Genomic DNA, 24,002 nt, shown 5'->3' with positions numbered 1-24,002 from the left:
TACTCGTCCCAACTCGGATATTTAGAACTGATCACATGTGTACAGGTAGGTTCCAATTGATATAGTTACATTTTTATAATAATAATCTTTATTGTCACAAGTAGGCTTATATTAACACTGCAATGAAGTTACTGTGAAAAGCCCCTAGTCACCACATTCTGGCGCCTGTTCGGGGACACAGAGGAGAATTCAGAATGCCCAATTCACCTAACAGCACATCTTTCGGGACTTGTGGGAGGAAATCCACGCAAACACAGGGAAAACGTGCAGACTCCGCACAGATAGTGGCCCAAACTGGGAATCGAACCTGGGACACTGGCACTGTGAAGCAACAATGCTAACCATTGTGCTGCCGTGCTGCCCAGATAATGATTATGAGTGTTATCCCTGGAAAATTCAGCATCAGGTAAAATCAACCGTAGAAATAATTCAGTTATTAGTTTCAGGGAAGATGCTGGCATAGTGGTCATCTCACTGGGTTAGTAATAACTGCTCTGAGGGCACGGATTTAAACCCCGACATGACAACTGGCGAAATAGAAAATTCAATTAATTAACAAAATCTGGAATTGAAAGTTAGCCTCAATACTGGTGGCCATGAATCTATCATCAATTGGCATAAAAAAACATCTGGTTCACTAGTTTAGGGAAGGAAATCTTCCATATTTATTCAGTCTGGTCAACATGTGATTCCAGACCCACAGCAAGTGGTTGACTTTTAACTTCCCTCTGAAGCCAATCAGTTTAAGGGCAAATTGGAGATGGGCAACGAATGCTGATCTTGCCAGCGACATCCACTTCCCATGAAAGAATAATGTTTTAGTCGACTCACACTTATGCTTAGACATAACACAAGTCCATCAGCCTTATGGCCAAATCTCCATTAAGGCAGCAATCAATGATTTAATGTATTTTATTCTAGAATAGAGAACACGGGGTAGTTATTTGAGAACCTTGTTCTAGTCAAAAACCTACAAGTTATTAATTGAATCCATCAGCTGATCCATAAGGCCAAAATTCATAGGAGCAGAAGTAGGCCATTCAGCCCATCGAGTCTGCTCTGCCATTCAATGAGATCATGGCTGATCTGCTATACTCCTCAAGTCCACTTTCCCGCCTAATCCCCATAACCCTTGATTCCCTTACTGATTAAAAATCTGTCTATTTCAGCCTTGAATATACTTAACGACCTAACCACTACAGCCCTCTGTGGTAAAGAATTCCACAGATTCACTACACTGGCTGAAGATGAATCACTATTTATTTTAGATAGATTTGTTCTATCAATTTTCTTGAAATATTTAATCATTTAAAAATTGTTTTACTATACATCACGAGAACTTAACCACAAGTGTTTCGCATGGACCTGGTGGGATGTTTTTGTATTTCCAGCCTCACACATGTGTTGGTGCCGGAAGAGTTTTCACATCCCAAGTAATGGTTTCCCACATGAGGAATAACTTCTGGTGAATGAAGGATTGAATGAATGGGAATTTCTTGTATTTTAATTGATTTAGTAGCTGGTTGCAAGTTCATTCCATAGAAATAATTATTTTCTCATATGTGGCTTCCTGCTTGGAGAGTTTTCGACTCCCATGCTCAGAGAGGCAGGCATCAAATGCTCAGCTATTTTTGAAGCATTAGCAGCTGTTTGGCTCCCAGTGTCTTCCAAGTCATGGAATGACACAGTTTTGTAAATATTCCATAACCTCATCCACATTGGGCACCTGTGCCTAGGATAACTCAGGAAATTTCATATCCTGTTCCAACTTTAAAAGCTTCATTTCCGCCCCCTTGTAACATTCAAAATTTACGATTATCATTGGAATGGAAGTGACATGAGGCTGGGAAACACAAGTGTCATTGGAGAGGCACTGGCCGTTACGATACAAATGTGGCATAGATTTAATATTCCAAAATTCCAAATAAATATCACATTGTGACTTGCGATCATTTTGCATTTGCAAGACAATAGCCCTTCTTGCATACAGGACTCCAGGTATACTCATTAGATTGTAATATATGTGCCATGCAACTGTATATACATGACCAAGTTTTGGAAATCAGGAACAGATACTAAACTGGAATTCATTCTGAAATAAGAACAGCTGTGTCTTACAGTAATTGTGCAATCCAGCTGAAGTCACAAGTCTAATCAAATGCAATTTTGATTCTTAAGTCATGTTTAATTTTATCACCCCAAAGGTCATAAGTGAAGGACATATTTCAAAATCACTGTGCTAATAAACCTGATCATTTTTAATATGTTCCCAGGCGGTGACCTTAATATTAGAGTTCATGAGACTCAACTAATGTTATCAGCAGGAACTTCAGCATCAAATGAGGACAACTTTAGGAATAGGTCGCTGATTGTCTGTATCATGTTTTGCACACTTCTATGCTTGGTTAAAACCTACATAACTAAACAAAGAGGTTTTGTCAAGAAAAGGGCTGATGAGAAAACTAAGGTACGTTGACTTTACATGATTTTAATAAATAACATTTATTTTCTTTCATGTGATGCAGGCAAGGCCAGCATTTGTTGCCCATCCTTAATTGTCCTTTCAGAGCACAGTTAGCACATTGCTGTCAGTCTGGAGTGATAGTAAGGCCAGACGGGGCAAGGGCAGTAGATTTCCTTTCTTAAAGGGTATCAGGGAAACATATGGACATTTCTTTTTAAAGTGCTAGATTCATGGTCGCCATCTGAGACTGGTTTTATATTCTAGATTGATTACCTGAATTGACATCCCACCAGCTTTCATGATGGGATTTGAACCCATGCTCCCAGATTGCCACTACACCAGCTTCTCCCCATAGATATCACACTGTTCAATTGGATATTCGATTCACTCCTATCCATCTCTCTTTTGCATATGTTTCATTATACAGACAAATCCCTGGGAACAAGCTGTCCACCTAACTTCTAAGCTGAGGAATTGTGCATGAGAGAACCAAAAGGAAGGAATATCAATAACCATTCAGACAATTGAGGTGGGAATATAAATAAATAATAATAAGCTGATTCATTTACACCTCCTCCATTCTTCCAAAGAATCTTATGGGACTGATTTGTGGTCATGACAAATAAAATGCTGATAAAGTATTCTTACAGTGAACATGATTTGTACTTGGGTAAGATTTAAACAGAAATATGACTGATGCAAATGAACACAGAACATAGAAAGCTTGACTTTTACACAGAAAATGCCTGGGGCGGGATTCTCCGTTTCCCAACACCGATTTCATAATTGGTGATCGGGCGGGGAATCCATTTTTATAACCGAATCGGGGCCTGTTATACGCAGGTTTATCCATGCTCTGCCCCCTCCAAAAGGGCATCATCGCGGCACGCACCGCATGCCATTGGGACGGCCACAGAACATCACCTGAAGGCCTACCCCGATGCTCTTCCCCCAATGGGCCGAGTTCCCAACTGTGCAGTTGACGTGTGGTCACCAGCAGTCGGGAATCCGGCGTGGCAGCTGCGGACTGTGTCCAGCGGCGCCACAGTCGGGCGAGAGTCATGCTGCTGGCCGGGAGGCTTCGGCGAGGGCTGGGGTCGGCCAAGGAGTAGCCAGTCGGTGTCCAGGAGCACTATCTGACAGGTCAAGGTACGCGCACGGCCGGCGCCATGTTGTATGGCGCAACCGCTGCAGTTCGCCGCCGTGCGCATGCGCGGCCAAGATCCCGCCAATTCTTTGGCCATTTATTTTGTGGAGGCCAGATGTTTTACGTGGCGTGGATGCTAGTCCCTCACCAGTAGGAGAATCGTTGCTGGGGCAGCGCCAATTTTTCCCACGTAAAACGCCACGGGTCCTCCGGACATAGCCTCAAAATCGGAGAATCCAGTCCCTGATGTTTCAACTAGATTATTATTTGTGCCAGATCTTTTATGTGAGGAATATATGACCATAAACTAGGGATGAAAGAGCTGTGGGTGAGAAATGGCTATCACGCCCACTGGCCTCACCCAGTTTAACTGGGAATGGTTATCAGGAGTTCTCTCTCAGCTACAGTTTAGCTTGCGGTTTTCTAATTTGGGAACTGGTTCTTTGAAGCTATTTTAGTGGTTAACCTACTGCCTTCATATCATCAATATCATTTGTAAGCCTAAATAGATGAATTCAATTATCTTCACCCTTCTTGTAATTAATGCGTGCAATTATCCTTCTTTAAAAAAAAAAGCCTCAACTTGCATTAACGTGATTTAAGTTTAGATTTCAATGATTTCAAACTGCTAACTACAAGAACTAGAGAGGGGGATTAGGTTTGAAAGTTCTTCATTGGTTGGCCTCCTTCTGTGCTGTAAAACTCTTTGAGTCTATAAATACAAATTTCTAATAGTGCAGCTGGACCAGGTGGAGCAGTTCAACAGCATTTTAATAATAATCTTTATTGTCACAAGCAGGCTTACATTAACACTTCAATGAAGTTACTGTGAAAAGCCCCTAGTCGCTACATTCTGGCGCCTGTTCAGCTACACGGAGAGAGAATTCAGAATGTCCAAATTACCTAACAGCAAGTCTTCTCGGGACATGTTGGAGGAAACCGGAGCACCCGGAGGACACCCACGCAGACACAGGTAGAATGTGCAGACTCCGCACAGACAGTGACCCAAGCCGGGAATCGAACCTGAGACCCTGGAGCTGTGAAGCAACAGTGTTACCCACTGTGCTTCCATGCCGCATTTCGACAGAGGAACCAGAAGAGCACACGGCTCACTGTCCATTCAAACTGGTCTCGAATCAGGAAAAACACTCACATGTTTTCTTTTGCACCCTTTAGTTTCTCCTGAGATTTCTTGTTGCAAAAATTAATCAGTGAGGCCAACAACACCTTTCTAATGTTAAAAACTTAAAAGTAAAATGGTTTGGTTTCTTTTTAACCCTTACATTCCAACAATTGGTTTTGCAGAGGTTACGGATACACTGCAACTGATGTGAAGTCAAACTGTGGGAGACTGCTCTGACCTCGCACCTCCTGTACAATATCAAACTGGCACCATGGTCAGAACCACCTTTCCAGTGCTGCAATAAAATGTTTATACTGTAAAACTGCCCCATTATTGATGGCCACTAAATCCAGAGAGTTGGCCCAACCTGCTTGGACTTTAATAAATGTTGTTAATGCTATTTCCCAACATGCTGTTTGCTTTATTGATCGCTGTCTAGCATCATATAGACCAGCTCAAGGACTTTCAACCATGCATCTCACAATTGCTCTTTCTCTGTCGTAATCTTAAATATAACAGTAAAGCAAGCAATGATGTTACAGACTTTCACACTTCACAGCAGCATCCGCATTTGACCTCTCAGTATATAATTTGCTAATTATTAGCCCACGTGCTGAGCAGTTCCAAACTCTCAATTTTGGCACACCTAGCTGCGTACTGTATGATTTCCATTGAGTTCAGTATCCTGTGGAATTTCGAACCTTTCTTTTGTGCCACTCACAGGGAATGTAAATGTGTAACTCTCGAGTGTTCCATCATTAACTGCCACCACCACAAGCGATGGCCAGTATCACTTTCATCGTTGTAAATAACGCTAAAGCATCAAAATAATCTGTGTGCCTTCTGAAGACTTGCCACGTTGCAATTTGTATGGTGCTTAGACATAGTCCTGTATTGTTCTATGTATGCTACATTGAATTCCAGAGTCATTGGACCAGGAGAATTGATTCAATGGGTTTAATGCACATTATCTTTGAGGAGCATATGATCCCTTTATAGGTACAGGAAAACTTATTTATCTGATAGTTGGTTGTTCTTGATCCTCCAGCAGATGAAAAAGGACCCTGCCGAGGTTAAATGAAATATGGTTACAAGAAAAGGCTGCACATCTTATAATGCGTCATCCCATCTCTATCTATTTAGCAAATATCCCACAAGTGCTTTGCCTATGGCGCCTATGAGATGTAGAATGTTACACCACAATCTGGGGGTGCAATCTCCTTGCTGCTTTGAATGAGGATGCAGGATGCAGGACTACTTTATTCCACTTGAAGCAGGTATAAGGTTTAGTCTGGGAGGAATCAAGAGCCCTAACATGGTGCAAATGGTTGTCAGGACACCTGAAGGCCTGCAGGTGGAAGTATGACCAGAGGAGGTCAGGAGGGCTGCATTTCACCAGCACTTTCCTGTCAATAGCAGGCACAACTTTTGACAATTGTGGGGATGAACCTGGTATGGTTTAAGTGGACCAGTGCAAGGACCACTAGTTTCCCTAGCTAATTACCGACTCAACTAACTGGTTTCCCTTTCATTTCATGAACACTTACCTGCACCAAAGGATTTACAATAAGCACTTTAAACAAGTGGATTTCGAAAGTCTAAATATATGTGTTATAATGCCTACTGGATGGCTGGTATCTATTAACACATGCCATGTTTATTTTTCCTCCTAAGGGGAGGAATTGCTTTGGTAACTATGTTTAACAACATTGTAAATACTTTTGAATGCATTTACCATGCTGTGACAAGTAGTACCCTGAGTAAATCCTTTCCCCTGATGTGAATGATTCCAGAAGATCCTGTTTCCGCCTGAGCCAGTTTGTACAATCTGGAGCAGTTGCAATGTCCGACAAACTGTAAAGTTTATGCTTTGGTGTACCATGTTGATGGTGAGTTTTCCTGGCCAAGTCATAACATCGCAGGTCGTGGCAGAACTATAATGCAATGATCAGTGGAAATTCTGTAATTCCTCCTTTACCAAGACTTTTAAAGACAGAGCTGTGATTTACCTATGAGTTATAGTAGGTAATAGTAGCTGCTGGAAAATATTATCTTTTAATACTATTGTGAATGACGAGGTAGCCTTGATGAGTTTTTATAGTTTCAATGAATCGCAGATGTTTTTCTTTTCTCTTTTCTTTGTTGTGGCAGCAAGCGGCACTAGTTGTATCTTAAGCCATCAGCAGGAAGTTAAAAAATGCTTCCAATCATTGCTAATAACAGGAGCCAACTCTTTGTAATGCTCACATCAAGGATTATTTAAAAATACGCGACATTCTTTGTAACTTTAAAACTTTGTTCAGCATTTCTAACCCTCCTTTTTTTTAACCCATCTCACAATAATAGTGTTTTAGAAATTTTAATTTATTTCCCGCGTGCTTATTTACCAAACATTAATATAATCAAGTCGCCTTTATGGGAAGTCAAAGGACGTTAAAATATTATTTCATCATGTTCATTTGAATAATGAACTTCAACCATCAGCACAGCTCATGCTGGAGGACACTGCATCTCTGTGGGTATGGTCACTGTATGTGTCAGGATGTGAATTCCAGTGAAAATGGCAGGAACACATTGTTAGGGCACTAAAATAGTTTGGCGAAATAAGCAAGCACTTTTACTTCCGTTGGGTTTAACTGATAAAGCTGAAACTGGTATTTGGCTATTCAGCAATAGAAGACTATTTTGGATCCTTTAATTGAGAATGCAAACTGATTCTACTGTTTAATCCTAATCAGACTAGGCTGGAAATAAACATTCCAGTTTCCAAAGTTCACTATGAAAAGATAAAGTACTTGTGGCAATATATACATTTGTAACAAGGATTAATCCTGAAACTGATGTTTGTAATTAAAGCATATAAGAGGCTAATGGCATGAAAAATGTTTATAAAGGCATAAGGCAGTTTATGGGATTCAATGTGATTGGACTTTGGAGGAGGGACCTCATAGGAACATAGAATAGATAGACATCACTAAAGAGGTTTGTATGCCTGTGGTTTCCTTGGTTCTTTGGAGCATTATTATGCTTTATTGTTCCAATTCTCAAGTACAAAGTTGTACTTGGGTTCTTCTATTTTGCATTCCAAAGTCATTCAAGGGAGATTTTATATCAATCTGATTAAACGTTCAAACAGTGTAGGCAGAGGCTTCATTACCACTAATCAGGACCAACAAGGATTAGGAATGTAGAATCAGTCGTGTCTTGGTGAGAATGCTTTGTGGGAGGGCTGCCTCGCACTGATAGAATGGGAGGAGAAAACACTGACTATCTTTTACAATCAGCCATCAATCTGTTATGAAACTAGGAATGTAACTTGACATTTTGTTATGGAACAAAATACTTGCACCAAATGTTTGCACTATCTATTTTCCTTGTCCCCTCAATTAGTCATGACATTTACATATGGCAACAGAGCGAGTATAGGGCACCAAAGTGTTTATTTTCCTTCTTGAAGAAATGTATCTCAGGGATATTGCTCAGCCCCAAATGTTTCCTGATTCCAGAACGTGGGACTCAATGCCAACATTGCCTTACGTATTAGTGGCCCATGACAATGCCACCAACAATTTGTTTTACCTTCTTTAAATAAAGCATTAACTGAACGTGCAGTTCTTAACAGCATATTTGATGTCTAATTTACTTAAGCCTCCTAATCTGGTCTAAAAAGAGCGCCATAAATAACACCTTTTTGCAATGCACAGATTTTAAAACATTCTTGGAGGAACCGAAGTACCTGCCGTTTTGCTACCGATCATTGGAAATGCATTTTATATGTCTAGACATCCGAGCTCCTTGCTTGCCCTGTTTTATTTTTTTTGTTGGATATATTGCCCTGTGGTGTTAGAAAACATGCGTGTCGTGGCGTTACTAGGCTTTTTGGTAAAGTGCAAAAATTAGCTGCCTGAGCATTTTCGCCTCCGTTAACTGTGAAAAATACACCACGTTGAACCATGAAAGATTTTACCGGCCTGACTCTGGAACTCAGAGGGCAATTAATGCACGATTCTAAACCCCGAAATAAACTGTTGCTATTTAGGTGGATGATTGCCTAGCAGAATTACATAAAGTGCCTTCGTTCGCTATTTTAACGCAGGCGTTGATCGGGTAACGTTAAACGGGTTAAAATCTTCACCACAATAAGAACACGTTGGCCATTAATTTGCCTCATATTTTATAGTCAACAGAATGGTTAGAGATATACAATTGGGAGTGGGTGCACTTTGATGCAGGTTTGTCACATGTTGCTAAAGACCAATTTTTTCTTTAGCATACTGCCATTAATAGGCTATAAATACATTTAGTTACCGTACGTTGTGTGCATATATTATTTTCGTATGTGCACAGCATATGCATACATATTCGTACACCCGTGTGTAAAAATCTGCTATCTATATGTATCTCTATGTATATTTGTATTCCGATCTGTATTTACAGGAGATTCCGCCGTTCTGTTGCTGGATGAAAATTAATGTTATCAAGAGAATGGTCCCCTGATCAAACAGAGGAGATTGCAGGAATGTCAACTTCATTTGCAATGGCCCCATTTGGCCGAATCACCCGCCTTGTCAATGATGAATCACCCGCAGTATCCCTACTTTCGCCCGTTTGATCTCAGCTCAGCAAGACTGAAGTTTTGATCTGAAGAACTCCAGATCACTTGGGTCAGAGACAAATAGCAGAGCCCCTGACCTGCACGGCGGTGGAATGAATAATGTAGGCCAACGCGGTGAAGATACTTCTTTGTCATTCTGGGCTCCCGGTCCATTCCCCCTATACCTTTCCCGGTGCTCGACACTTTCCTGAATTGGTGTTGCACAGGTCCAGGTGCAATGTGAATTAGTTTGGCTCTTTCTAAACAATTAGCTCTTGGGTGTATTACCCGAGAATATATTTTCCAGATACAAGTACACTATTGTACAATTAACAAATGCCCCCCCCCCCCCCCACCCCCCCAGCACAGCACAAACAAATTGGAATTGTTTGAAATAGACTTTCTGACTACAACAAATGAAATAAATGTGATGATGGGTATATGTCAACATCATTGGATGTTATCACTTTAAGTACCAGATACAAGGGGGCACTGGAATTTTATCAACTTCATCGGTGTTTAAAAAAGTTAAAAACATCCTGACAGCTCAAAAGTGATTAACCTTTACATGAAACTAGGCATGACATTCTAGGTAAGAGATTCAAACAAAATGTCAGCGCTTATGAGATAAAGGTGTGAAGTAACAAATCCCAGCACTACAGCAACCTGAAGCTTTCTCGAATAAATGGCCCTTTCTTCTGTTGCCCAGTGAATCCATCTCCTTCCTCTGCAGGAATCCTTTCATGAATTTGATATAATGATACTAAACTGTGGAGGAAAGCTCATTACTGCTCCTGCTGTTTACAAGGCAGGATTTATGCTCAATAGACTGAACTTTGTGACACAAAAATCACTAAATGCCTAGAACCACCAGCAACGCTTTCATTTGCGAAATTTATCACGCAGACAGTGCAAATACCTATCAATGTGTGGAGGTGTGGAAAGCGATATTAATTACAACCCACACATGCAGCCTGATAACCACTCATCCTTTAAAGCAGCTTAAATGAAAATGCGCTGGAAAAAGTTAATTCACCGCAACCCTTTGGTCTTGCCTGGTGTACAATATCACATCAATTCAATCCATTTAGCGAGGTCTAAACTCTCTAGAGAGGTAAATGAAGTCTAATGTTGTTGTTATTCCAGGTTCGCTGCTTCCACTCCCTCTGAGAGCTGCTCAGGCAAGCAGCTGGGAGAGGCAACTACAAAGACCCCCAGTCTCACACAACCACTTTGTGTAGAAAGGGAAAGGTCTTTACCCGGGAATAAGTTATCAAGGCCTTGTTTGTCTAATGGGACATTCATGTCTAAGTAGAAAAGAAACATTTACTCAAAGAAAACATGCGGGGAAATTAGGCCCCATTTGTACTTGTTCAAAGTGTGAGCCCATTACACGCTCTGAGTCAGATTTCCACCAAAGCAATTTACTGCGAAAATGTAATCTCTAACCAGGATCTGACTTAAATTCTGAAATGTACTGCACTTGCTGGTGGAACTGAAACAGGTATTAATTATTGCAGCCTTTAAGCTATTATTAAGTCGAAACAAGCTGATGAATTTAAATGAGCTCATTAAAGTAAAAAACAATTAAGTTGAGGGGCTTAATCGGTTTTATGTGAAATCATAATTGTGGAAATTGGTGTAAATATGTTTGCTTCTAAAATCATTTCCTATCTGATTTCTTTTCCAGTTTGTGTCAACACACATGCTGTTTTTAGTTGCATTGTCTTCTCCCGCTAGAAAGAACCGCAGCTTACTCCACAACTGATTTCCCCGTCAGAGAAAGTATTTGGCAAACCGGCTATGGCAATTTTGAGCTTTGTGGCACTAGGATGCTGCACCTGGCTAGGCTGCTGGCAGCCCTGTCAAGAATGAAATCTACAGGGGAAGACATAACTATGTGATAGAATTTAGACTCAATTCTATGTCCCTCTGGTAAAGATCCAGATAATCTACAACCTCTGCTACATTTCCATGAAGTGCAGAATCAGACTAGTTGGGAATGTCAAAATAAGAACAAGTGGTATTTCATGTTGTGTCATTCTTATGATAAACCGTACATATGTTATATGAGATTGCCCTGCATCAATCAGTCAAATTCATTGCTAATTGTCAAACCATCTGATTCCTTGTGGAAACTTTCCTTCTGTTACTATCGACCATGCTTCACTAGCAAACACATAACAGAAAACATTGATTTCCCTGTTTGGTATTTTTACTCACTGGTTTAAATAGGTTAACAGTTTTCTTAAAATGTTACAAGCACAAACTTGATGTGGATTGATTAACCATTAACAGTAGTGAATAATCCCTTTGTAATGCCATACACTGGACCCTGGATCCTGGTAGCCGTACATTTTGATGCTGAGATGACATTCACAAAACTCTCAGGTGTTCTATAGCAATTTATGTTCCCATCTCAACTCCTCAATATGTCACTGCCCTATGACAGACAAGTCAAATAAAAACACTTTTTTCCCTTCATGTAAGTATGGTAATGATTTCTTAGTTTTATGAAGAAAGGGGCAGAGAAATTGTACAAATTTATAAACATATTTGCAAGGTCGTCAAACAATACTCTGGGAAACTAACTAAATCATTAACGATAAATCCAATGGCTTCCTAATGGATTATTCAATCCCAATGTTATGCTACCTAAAGTCTCAGGGATTGCTCAATGCAGATGTCACTGTACCTTAGTACTTTGGGCTACACAATCCAAATGTCATTCCGTCCATAATCTTATGGGTTAATAAAACCATCAATTAATCTGTCCTATACTTCCAAGGTTTACTCAACCTGATGCTGCTTCACCTGTCATTTGTGGTTTGTTTGGATATATTTCTTTACAGGTTATTTCCAAAACTATACTTCTCCCTATCCTGACTTTATGAGAAAAAACATTCCCATGTTTTCCGCAGTAGCTCAGTGACGGCATCCAATGAGTAGTTAGTCAAATCCGGCTCTGGACTCTGGGACAGGAGTTGAGCTAATAAAATTGTCCTGCATGTTCCCAGGGTTCCCACTGCTAATTACTATTCAGTGACTTCTGCTGCAGGTGTATGTGTGTGAAATTGAGATGAGGGCAAGCTCGGATGCCCCAGTGCTGCCAAGCACTTGTCACCAAATCTCACACTTTCAACAAGGGCTTATATGATTGAGATAGCAGAAAGTGGCTGCCATCCATAGAATCAAGGAGTCAATGCCATTAGAGAGAGATTGGCGAGAAAAGACAAAAAAATAACCACGCAGATCGTGACTGTTAATCTCATTTGACTACCTTTTCGTGTCAGATACAGGATAAATCATCTGCAGCTTTAAGCTTGATGTAATAATAATTGATACAATTTTTATTTATTTCACTTTGTGGGATTAGAAACAAGATGTTATACACTTAGGTAACATTGTTTTTTTCTCCTTCAAATGAATAAATTAAACCAAAACTGTCTATAATGGAATTTGGAGCACATTTATTCAAATTGGATCTAATCACTTAGCATTTTTTCAAATTGAACATTCATCACTTTGAATGCTTTTGAAATGTAAAATAAGCTAAAAATGATAAATGTATTGTGTAATCTGAAGTTGTCAGCCCTGAGACCCAATTTACTTCCAACAAACAATTGTTCATCTAAAATAATAGAGCTGGGTTCATTGTACAAAACACCACTTATTTTTGCTGTCCTAGTCTACTACATGGCAAATAAAAAAGAGTAACCTGATAATAAAAACAATGAGAAATTGTTTCTACTACCAGGGGAGTTGGTTACCAGGGGCATAGATTTAAGTAAATTGGCAAAATGAAAAGGACAGAGGGAAGATGAGGAAAATGTATTTTATGGAGTGAGTTGGTTTGATTGGGAATTCACTGTCAGGATAGGTGATAGAAGCTTGTTTAATCTTGACTTTCTAAAGAGAATTGCATATGCAGCTACAAGTCTCAGATTGAGTTCAAACTAGGCAGAACCCTGTCCATTCTGCTTAGCTCCTATCTGTCTGGGACCTACTTAGAAGAGAGCAGGACAGACTCCACACAACACAGGACAATCTCTGCACATACACAGGTCACTCTCCACACATACACAGGCCAGCCTCCATGCACACATAGGGCAGTCTCCACATATACACAGCCCAGTCTTCACATATCACATGGGGCAGCACGGTAACACAGTGGTTAGCACAGTTGCTTCACAGCTCCAGGGTCCCAGGTTCGATTCCCGGCTTGGGTCACTGTCTCTGTGCGGAGTCTGCACATTCTCTCCCGTGTCTGTGTGGGTTTCCTCCGGGTGCTCCAGTTTCCTCCCACAGTCCAAAGATGTGCAGGTTAGGTGGATTGGCCATTCTAAATTGCCCTTAGTGTCCAAAACGGTTTGGGTGGGGGTTACTGGGTTATGGTGATAGGGTGGAGGTGTGGGCTTGGGTAGGGCGCTCTTTTCAAGGGCCGGTGCAGACTCGATAGGCCTCCTTCTGAACTGTAAATTCTATGATATCCACAGCACAGTCTTTGCATAGGCACAGGCCAGTCTCAACACATATACAGGACAGTCTCCACACAAAGGGGAGGCACTGGCATAGTGGTATTGTCACTAGACTAGTACTGGCTGGACCCACATCCTGTGAATGAATAAAAAAAACATACACAGGGCAGTTTTCACATATACACAGGTCGGTTTTCACACATACACAGGACAGGTTCCACGCATACACAGGACAGTCTTCACATATACACAGGTCGGTTTTCACATACACAGGACAGTCTCCACGCATATGTGGGGCAATCTCCACATATACACAGGACAATTTCCAGACATACACAGGACAGTCTCCGCGCATATGCGGGGGCACTCTCCACATATACACACGACAGTCTTCACATATACACAGGACAGTCTTCACATATACACAGGTCAGTTTCTAAACACACACAGGACAATATCCACACATACACAGGACAGTCCCCCCACATACACAGGGCAGTTTTCACATATACACAGGTCGGTTTTCACACATACACAGGACAGGTTCCATGCATACACAGGACAGTCTTCACATATACACAGGTCGGGTTTCACATACACAGGACAGTCTCCGCGCATATGTGGGGCAATCTCCACACATACACAGGACAATTTCCGGACATACACAGGACAGTCTCCACGCATATGCGGGGGCACTCTCCACATATACACAGGACAGTCTTCACATATACACAGGACAGTCTTCACATATACACAGGTCAGTTTCTAAACACACACAGGACAATATCCACACATACACAGGACAGTCCCCCCACATACACAGGACAGTCTTCACATATACACAGGACAGTCCCCACACATACACAGGACAGTCTTCCCATATACACAGGTCAGTCTCTAAACACACACAGGACAATATCCACACATTCACAGGACAATCTCCATACATAAACCTGAACAGGGCCATCGTCGCAACAGTTAGAAATGTAAATCTGTAAAGAGCAGATGGTAAAACTCGAAACATGTAAATTAGGAGCAGGTAGACCGTGCGCTGGATTCGTCCTCAACGTCCCAGTCAACCCCAAGTGTGAAAACGTTGTCACACGTAAATAATTCACAGTGGCGCGGATTAGTTTGAGCTTCACACCACATGGACTCGTGTGCGCCGCAAATCGGGTGTAAAAGGCCGAAAGTGGCTCCAAGGTGGAAAAATTAGATGTCCCCCAGAGAGTCTGAGATCAATTGCCTCTCAAATCAGGTGGGAGTGTGACTTGGAGAGTCGGGCTGTAGTTATACTGCGGCAGGGGGTGTGAATGTACCCTCACTGTTCGCCAGGGAACCTTGCCGGCTCACAGATCTACTCTCCCCTCACTCAAATGCATTGCTGTTGGATAATTTTTTTTCAATTTTGTGGGGTGGGGGGAGAATTTCTGTTTTATCGAAGCCCTCCTGGAAATAAGAATCCAGACTGGAAAGTTAACCAGCCCACTCCAGTTTGCCATGGACTGGGGCAGTCTGAGATACAATTGAATGCAGGTTCCACTGGTTTGAACAATGAAATGGAATATTCCAGCCGCTCTCACAGGCACTGAACTCTCTCACTGGGATATTGGGAACTTGGTAAAGTCTGGGAAAAGCAAGATTGCGATCAGCATCAATTTGAAACATATTACAGATCCACAAAATGTGGCCTGCGGCCTCTTTCTGTCTGTCTTACTTAAAATGTACTTTAATATTAACTAGAGTGCCTGGTTTATACGAATGATAGAATTCGCTATTCTGCGCCCACTTTTCGTCCATATTTATAATTTCGTCCACTTGCACCGCGCCCCTCTGACAAGGGGAGGCGTAAAGTGGTGGGAAAGTGTCCTGATATCTCAATGCACAGATGAAGCATTAACTCTTTCCCCCCTCTCCCCCAGGCTCCCGCAATGCAGATCCCAGCTCGCCCAGCAGCCCGCCCCACCTCCTATCTCAGAAGGCCCCAGAAAGCCAGTTTTCATGACCAATTTCGTTTAAAAGAGATTCAAAGGGTCGGCTTATGGAATCTCGCCCCGTTTTGGCTGTTTGTTTTTCCTTTCTAATAAATTGGTAAGTGGATACTGCATTAAAGAGGCTCGATTCTATCCCCAACCCACTAAACAGCCATAAATCTCCCTCCTTCCTGTGGAGATCCACTTGTGCCCAATGAAATGATCTCTGTGGAATACATAGTGAGCATATTGCTCTGATAGATCTGTGCCGATAACAAATCCCCCATCTCACCACGGTTAAACCCCCCTCCCCCACTGTGTAAAATAAAGTAGGGGGGGAAATCCAAATCCATAAAGAATTGTTTCAACAATCCGAAAACCTGGACCAATCCGATTGAAGCCGCAAATCTCTTGAGATGCTGTTAATATATCTTTGGGGGGGGGGGAATATATTCAATATCCCCGCGCCCAGGGAGGGAGGGGGGGGGACATTTTTTATTTAACTAGGTCAACAGTGAAACTTCCAGATTTAAGAGAGACTCGATTGTTGGACTTTTTAAAGATTCCTTGTCAGAATTGTAGAGCCACATCTTATGCAGTGAAGGTTGTGGGAAATGAAAAAAAAGGTGCAGGTTGAGGGGGAAAGTGGGTCTCCAGGAGGGATTGGAATGGGCCATCCCGGGCAACACTGCCAACAGGTCCATGAAGGCAAGGCAGTCAGTGAGAGACAGCGATCAGCGCATCCCAGGCAGATCAAGGACACCCCAGCCCTCACATCTCCCTCTCCTCCTAAAACAAAACCCCGGCGTCAAAAACAGTCAGTCAGTGATAAATACTGGCAGAGGACAGGAGGGGACCGCCACTCTGGCAGATCCCCCTGGCAGCTACTGTGTAACACAGAGCGAGAGAGAGAGGGGCGGAATACACTCGCTGTTGAGTAGCTTGTATTTGTGTGAGTTTCCCACATGGCGCTCCTCTGCCGTTGTCTCCGGGGTTAATGTTTATCACTCAAATTCCCTTCTGGGGAGGGGGGGATCTCGAGGGGAAAACCACCTGCTGTTCTCACAGTCGTTTACAAGTCAGATAAATAAGAAAAAGAACCCAAGAGGTTGGCTATAGAGCGAGGTACTGGAGACATAAAGGGGGTTGTTTGGGGTGGGTGGGGGTTTATACCCCCCCCCCCCTCTCCAATGTGCTCACAGGCTGTGTTTTGGGGGGTAAAGTGAGAGAGCTGAGTCAGAAACAGGAGCTGAAGCATCTTGTCGCTGGAATCATGTCCCTCAACCCCCCCCCCTTTAAAAATAAAACAGCCTCACCGCCCCAAATTCAGTTTGGGACTGCTGATCACAAGATGTGTATGTGGGTCCAAACGCCACAGCTAAAAGCAGCCAGCGCACACTGTCAGGCTGCTAACCTGTCCTGTGCTGCTGCTGTGTGCCATCACTCTGCTGCCCTGCTCCCGCTCACACACCAGTTAACCTTTGATATTGACACGGGTGCACCAACCTTAGTGTGCTGGATTTCCAGATTCGCTGTTGGCGACGGCAGGAGTTGGAGGGAAGCGATGAGAGCGGCGGGGTCTGCCTTCACCTCAGTGGGGAACTCGATTTCACTGGAAGTCATCCTATCGATTTGTCGAGACGCGCTGTGTCGATTGTATTAATTTCCTCCCCACCCGCCCCCCCTCCTCTGTCTCTCTACTTTTGCTGAACAGAGATTCTGACTTGTCGCCTTGAGCTCCTTGCTTTGTATATAAGCAGGTGTCAGCCTGTGTCCCTCTCTTATTGGGCATCAGTTGGGAAGGGGCTGGGCTGCCCTCTCTCAATGATATGCTCCAAAATTAAGGTTCAGCAGTCTGCAATCTTCGCCTCTCTAGTGTTAGACTGACGCACTGTTGGATTCATTAGGGACAATCTCTGCTTTTGCCCCGGCCACCTAATGGTCTGTAATAATCTTCTGATCCCATCACCTGCTCATCCAAGACAGACCTGGATTAACAACGCCAAGTGCTTGTGGAGCTGAATATTCACCACTTCAAATCCACTGGGCTTTAGCACCACCCGAGTTCCCCAAATCAATTAGATTTTTTTTAGTTCTAAAACGCACACGGTGAAGATATTGGACAAGCTCAGCAGGTCAGGGAGCACCTGTGGAGAGAGAGAGGGGGCATTAGCATTTCCACTCCAATAGGGATTAATTGCCCCACCAGTTCAGCGGGCTGGCGATGTTGAGAGATCCCTGTGTGCACGATGTTGGGGCATTTGCTAACTTCATTCGCGGAGACAATGTAAAAACGCGGGCATTTCACCCCCTTGCCCCTTTAGCTGGAATATAGTCAAAGCTTTCAGCTGGGAGGGGAGGCAAACAATGCCCCCTCCCTCCCTCCGTCCATTATAAACACCGCCAGACATTGCTAACCTCCTCCCAGCTGGATTTTATTGCCAGTGAATAATCCTGGAGTAATTCGACGAGAGAGCGCGAGGAAGAGCGAATCCCTTTCACTGAATTCGCTACCTTCCGTCCGGGGGTGTTGTAGCAAATTCCTCAATCCGGCTGTTTCAACCCCTTTCAGCTCCGGAACTGCCTCCGAGTTATCTGCCCGCTATAGCATTCTCTCTCAACCTCCTTTCAACTATCAGCCAATCTATTATTTCTAAAATCTATTTCTCTATCGTTGTTTGATCTCTCGGAAGGACCATTTCTACAGGACCAGGGAGCTGGGATAAAGGACAATTCTGTCACATCAGTGTGGCTTAATGCATTATTGTCACAAAAAAAGTCATCAAACTTACACTAGAAGCAGATTTTTTTATTTAGAAAAGATGCCATTTTATTATTAAGATGTTATTTTCAGAGCTGCATTGGATTAAATTTTTTAAAAATGCAACAGTTGAGAGAACAGAGTGTGGTGTAAATGGTATTGTGAACTCCTGTCTGGACAGGAGTCCTCCTCTCTCGCTCTCTCCCCACCCAGTGAAACTCACTTTAACTCAATCGTGTCACCATGGAAAGCAGAGGCGCTCAGAAGCGACGGCGGATTGTTCCCACAGCCTCCAGACAGTATCCGCAGCTGGGACCGCTCCTTGCCAATGAAAACGAAAAATTTGAAGTACACAAACCAGCTTCTGCGGAACGAAGCGGCTCGAATTTGTCCAAAGTAAACGAGCTTTTCACATCAAAAAATGCAGACACAGCAACCTTCAGGCAAATGCTTTGCACTCTTGACAAGTCGGTAACATTTAACACTTCCACTGTTCTCAGCATCCCCCAGCGAATGAGGCCAATCTTCACTGTTGCCTGGGCGGGGGGTCTCAACATCTGAAATTATTTCCTTCTCATATTTTATTCATATATTTCCAAATACATTTACCACCCAATCTGACCGTTCGAGAGTTCTAACCTGTCTTCCAAAGAGAGTTCTACCGTCTGCTTTAGATTGGGCACTTAAGATTTTCTGGCGCCATTTGAAGAACGGAGGAGAGTTTTCCTCTTGTATCTTGGCCAACATTCCTCCCTCCATCAATAGCAGCAACCAGAAAGGCGCCCTTGCGCCTTTCACCACTTTGCTGTTTGTGGGATCTTCTTATGCTCAAATAGCCACTGGGTGTTGGCAGGGGGGGAGGAGATTCCTGCAGAACCCCGGTCACCGCCCTTCAAAGTAAGTCATTGCAAGTGAAAACAAAAATCCCAATAAGGCACTGTAAAAAACAGGACATCATTATGTGATTATGGCATTCGTTTTAACAGCTCTGATTTTTACAGCGCCAAGACCTACTTTCCAACTGTTTGTTGCAATAACGGCTAATGTTGTTCGTGCAGGAAAAAAACGAGGGCAGGATCTTCCTCCACCCCTTCTGCGATTTGAGACCTGTTCACAGGGTCTGAGTGCCGGAGCTGAATCAATACAATGTGTATTATTAGTGGCCAAAGTCCTGAGACATACTTGGGCATTGAGCAAATAGCTCATCTTTAAACGTTAAAACTAAAATAACAGCCACTAGAAGTGCCCCTGACTTTGCAACCCGAGATTGACGTAAGAAGTCAAAATATTATCAAAGTGCAAGAAATTCCTCTAAACTGTCCAAGCTTTTGTCGTCAGCATGTGTGAATATAGTTACCTTCTTTTTTTTTAAAAAACCTGTTTTCCTCCACCAGAGGTTTACATCAAAGAGCTTAATTCCCGAAGAGACTGACAGTGATTAATGTAATCAAAACATCTTACTCTCAAGTCATTAGTTTACACACAGACAAACATGAACCCGCATACAGTTAACAAAGAAGAACACAGAAACCCTGCCAGGCAGTGAGAGTTAGCTTCCAATACTATAGGCACAGACTGTGTACTGGAATCCTCGGCTCCCTTTGTTTGGGCAGGGGGACACCCAATGTGATGGGTCCATTGGTCTGACACTTGTCTTTCCGTCACCTACCTTCTCGTTCCACCAGAAAGTCAGTCCAATGGAGCTGCAAGGGACATGTGTATGGCTTCTAACCTGATTTGCATGGAAGCAGAAGATTATTGTTTGTGACAAGTCAAATTGAGGCGTGGGTTTCCTCCGGGTGCTCCGGTTTCCTCCCACAGTCCAAAGACGTGCAGGTTAGGTGGATTGGCCATGATGAATTACCCTTTGTGACCAAAAAGATTAGGAGGGGTTATTGGGCTACGGGGATAGGGTGGAAGTAAGGGCTTAAGTGGGTCGGTGCAGACTCGATAGGCCGAATGGTCTCCTTCTGCACTGTATGTTCTATGTTAACAATTGTCATACCATGTCAGTTTTTATTAAGACCAGAAGAACTTATGACATAGGGGCTGGAGAAGACCATACAGCCTCTCGAGTCTGCCCCACCATCAATAAGATCAGGGCTGATCTTTGACTCAACTGTACTGTTCTGCCTGATCTCCATATGCCCTGATTCCATGAGTTTCCAAGAATCTAGCAATCTCAACCTTGAATGCACTCGATGACTGAAAATTCAAAGCCCTCTGAGATAGAGAATTCCAAAGATTCACAACCCACGGAGTGATGACATTCCTCATTTTTCAACCCCTTAGATCTAGCCATGGGGAAATGACCTTTCAGCATTTACCATGTTAGGTCCTCGTACAATATTGTACGCTTCAATAAGATCACCTCCCCTCTTCTAAACTGTAGCGCGTATAGGCCCGTTTCACTCAGTCTCTTCTCAACGGACAATCCTCTCATCCCATGAATCAATTTATTGAGCCTTTGCTTCACTGTCTTGAAAGCAAATATATCCTTCCTTAGATATAGGGACCAAAACTGGACACAGTATCCCAAGCATGGTCCCAACAAAGCATTGTGCAATTACAGCCAGGCTTCCTTACTCATGTACCCCACACCGGTGTGAAAACGGTGGTGTTTTACACTAGGAAAACTGGTGCAAAATGGCCACCAATTCCCTGCTCGGGCGAGGGGGGGGGGGGAGGCTAGCAGCCAGGCAGTGTAGAGCTCCCAGCTCTAGCTCCTGATATGACCCGGAGCATTGCCGGGTCTGTGGCCGCGCCAGCCCACGGTGGCGGCCTGCAGCGGCTGCGCCGTGCTTCATGGTGGACACAGCCCGCGGATCCGGACCACAAAAATAGTCCCCCCTTCGGCTGTTAACAACCACAGTGCCCCCAGCCGCGAATGAAGCACACCCTGCCCACAGATCGGCACTCCCCCGACTGTGGCGGCGCGGACTGTGTCCGCAGCCATCACGCTGAGTTCACGACGGGTGAGACCACACGTGTCTCACGTGTGTCGGCCGGTCGGGGATGGAACATCGCAGGGTGGGCCTCAGGCAATGGCCTGAGGCCGTGGATACAGCGTGCGGCGTACTCCTTGAGCACCCTGCTTTCCAGGGGGCAGAGAATCGCAAAAACAGCGCCGCTCCTGATTTTGCCGTCATCGGGGATTCTCCGCCCCCTCGCCGAACGTGATTTTGGCGTCGGGGATTGGAGAAACCAGCCCGCTGTTTTTCTATTTTGCTTATTAACGTTACTAACCTCATAATTCCACATATTATACCCTAAACATGACCTTCTTTCCAGCTGACTTAACCTGCCTATAGAAATCTGCAGACTTCTTGCGTCCTTGTAACATCCCACCTAGAGTTACATGTCAGTAAACATTGGATAGATACATTGAATCCCTTTATTTAGGTAATTAACAAAGATTGTTAAGAGCCGTGACCTGAGCACTGATTCCTGTCCATCCCTCTCGTAACAGCCCTTTGTTCCTACTCCCCATTTTCTGTCCTTTAGCCAATTCTCCATCCATGCTAACCCCTAATGGCTTGAGTTCTCACCTTGTGTATCAGGACTGTAGCAGGTCACTCACCACCAACTTCTCAAGGGCAATTAGGGACGGGCAACAAATGCTGTCCGAGCCAGTGACACTCACGTCCCATGACAAGGTGCCACACAAAAAGTTGCTGCATAAACTAAAGATGCATGGCATTGAGGGTAAAGTGGTAGCATGGGTAGAGGATTGGTTAACTAACAGAAAGCAGAGAGTGGGGATAAATGGGTGTTTCTCTGGTTGGCAACCTGTAACTAGTGGGGTCCCTCAAGGATCAGTGTTGGGCCCGCAGTTGTTCACAATTACTGAAAGTCCCTCAGTTAGAAACTAGATATTGTAACTTTTTTGTCAGCATACCTGCGGATTGGAATTGAAGACATTTCTGTGGAATCACCAATTTAATTAAATGAAGAATAATGCATAAAATGTTGCTGAATCAATGGCTAGTGCCCGTTGGTGTCCAAAATGATCAACTACTGAAAAGCTATTAGCGGGAGGAAAAACATGAAGAGATGTTGAAATTGAAGTTCCTCTGATCGTTCCTTTGATCCAAAATTGATTCGGTTCCGAATGAACTTCATTTGTGCCATTCACAACGCTTTGCTTGGTCCTCAGATGATGTGATTCTTGCAACCTTAGCAGTGACAGGGATATCTGGTGAGGATTATCCCATTGGAATGTTTAAACTGTAGGGATCAGTTGTAAAGCCACGTATACACCTGATAGATGCTTTTTAAAATTAATCTTTACAGGATATGGGTTTCACTGGTGTTATACCCTGCACAAGACCTATGGGGTCGGACCAATTAATCTCCCTGTGAGTCTCGCCGCGAACGAGCTTCCCTGTTGAGGAGCTTGGGCCCCATCAGCGGACCAATGGACACTATGTATAAAAGCTGGATTCGAGTGGGAGCCGAATAGAATAGTCTTGACTGGGGCCTGTGTGTCGTGTAAATAGTTACTTGAATAATAAATAACCACTTTCTTTACGCCTCTCGTGTGATCACAATATTGGTGACAAGGATAAAGTGGAACTCCAGACGGCACCGCTAATCGTTGGAAGCCAGACCATCTCTACTCATACCACTGGGGAAAGGTTTGTACTATTTTCAAATACTGCTCTTCAAGAGATCGGATGTGTTTGGTGTGAGCGTAGAAGATTGGACGCAATACACAGAACGTAAGTGCTATTTCTTCAGGGCCAACGCTATAATCGGTGACGAGCATCAGACAGTGATAACTGTTGAATGCCCACCTTCAGTGTACCCAAAAGCATAACGTACCCCACATCCCAGATACAAAGCTGTTTGAGGAGTTGGTAATGCTCGTGGTGAACCATTACAACACCCAAGCCATCGGTCATCATGCAACGGTACCATTTTATCATGGCTGAAAGAAACACAGGGGAGTCAGTAACCAAGGTTTTGATGCATCTGAGGAAACTGGCTGACTTTTGTGAGTATGGCCCTTCTCTTTCCAAAATGCTACAGGACAGATTGGTCTGCGGTGTGAATAATATGGCGACTCAATGGAAGTTACTCACAAAGCAACTGCTAGACGTGAAGAAAGTTGCGGAAAATCTCTCTGTCGAGAGAGAGTGGAGAGAAAGGAGTGCAGGAGTTGCAGGGAATGGAAATCAATTTTGTGGGACACTCTCCTCACAGCATGTGATATCCTCTAAACTAGGGACTCCCAGAATCCCATCCTGGGCAGAACACCACCGAGGACAGGGTCGATGGTCTAGGAACGAGTCGACCAGGCAAGACCCGTCCCCCGACCCAGTAGAAGGAGACCCCAGAAGATGAAGGGCTGCGGCCGGAGAAACCTATGGGAGCAATGGCTTAGAACAATCAGAGATCAAGTGTATTCAGTTAAACTGGCATCCAAAGTTGCCCTCATTAGGATCACCATTGAAGTAAAC

At 43.5% G+C, this 24,002-nt stretch overlaps 1 protein-coding gene across 1 annotated transcript in view; it reads right to left on the bottom strand.

Annotated features, from left to right (window-relative positions):
* The window catches only part of aldh1a2 (aldehyde dehydrogenase 1 family, member A2), a 99,032-nt gene extending 81,562 nt beyond the window's left edge, over positions 1–17,470 (bottom strand). The window contains exon 1 of the mRNA XM_072470716.1: positions 17,286–17,470. Coding sequence (XP_072326817.1) covers positions 17,286–17,402 — 117 coding nt within the window. The 5' untranslated portion in view covers positions 17,403–17,470. The remainder of the gene's footprint in view (positions 1–17,285) is intronic.
* Between the last annotated feature and the right edge of the window lie 6,532 nt (positions 17,471–24,002).

Source organism: Scyliorhinus torazame, chromosome 12 (genome assembly GCF_047496885.1).
Source record: "Scyliorhinus torazame isolate Kashiwa2021f chromosome 12, sScyTor2.1, whole genome shotgun sequence".
Lineage (NCBI taxonomy): Eukaryota > Metazoa > Chordata > Chondrichthyes > Carcharhiniformes > Scyliorhinidae > Scyliorhinus > Scyliorhinus torazame.
This window is presented reverse-complemented; position numbering and strand designations above follow the sequence as displayed.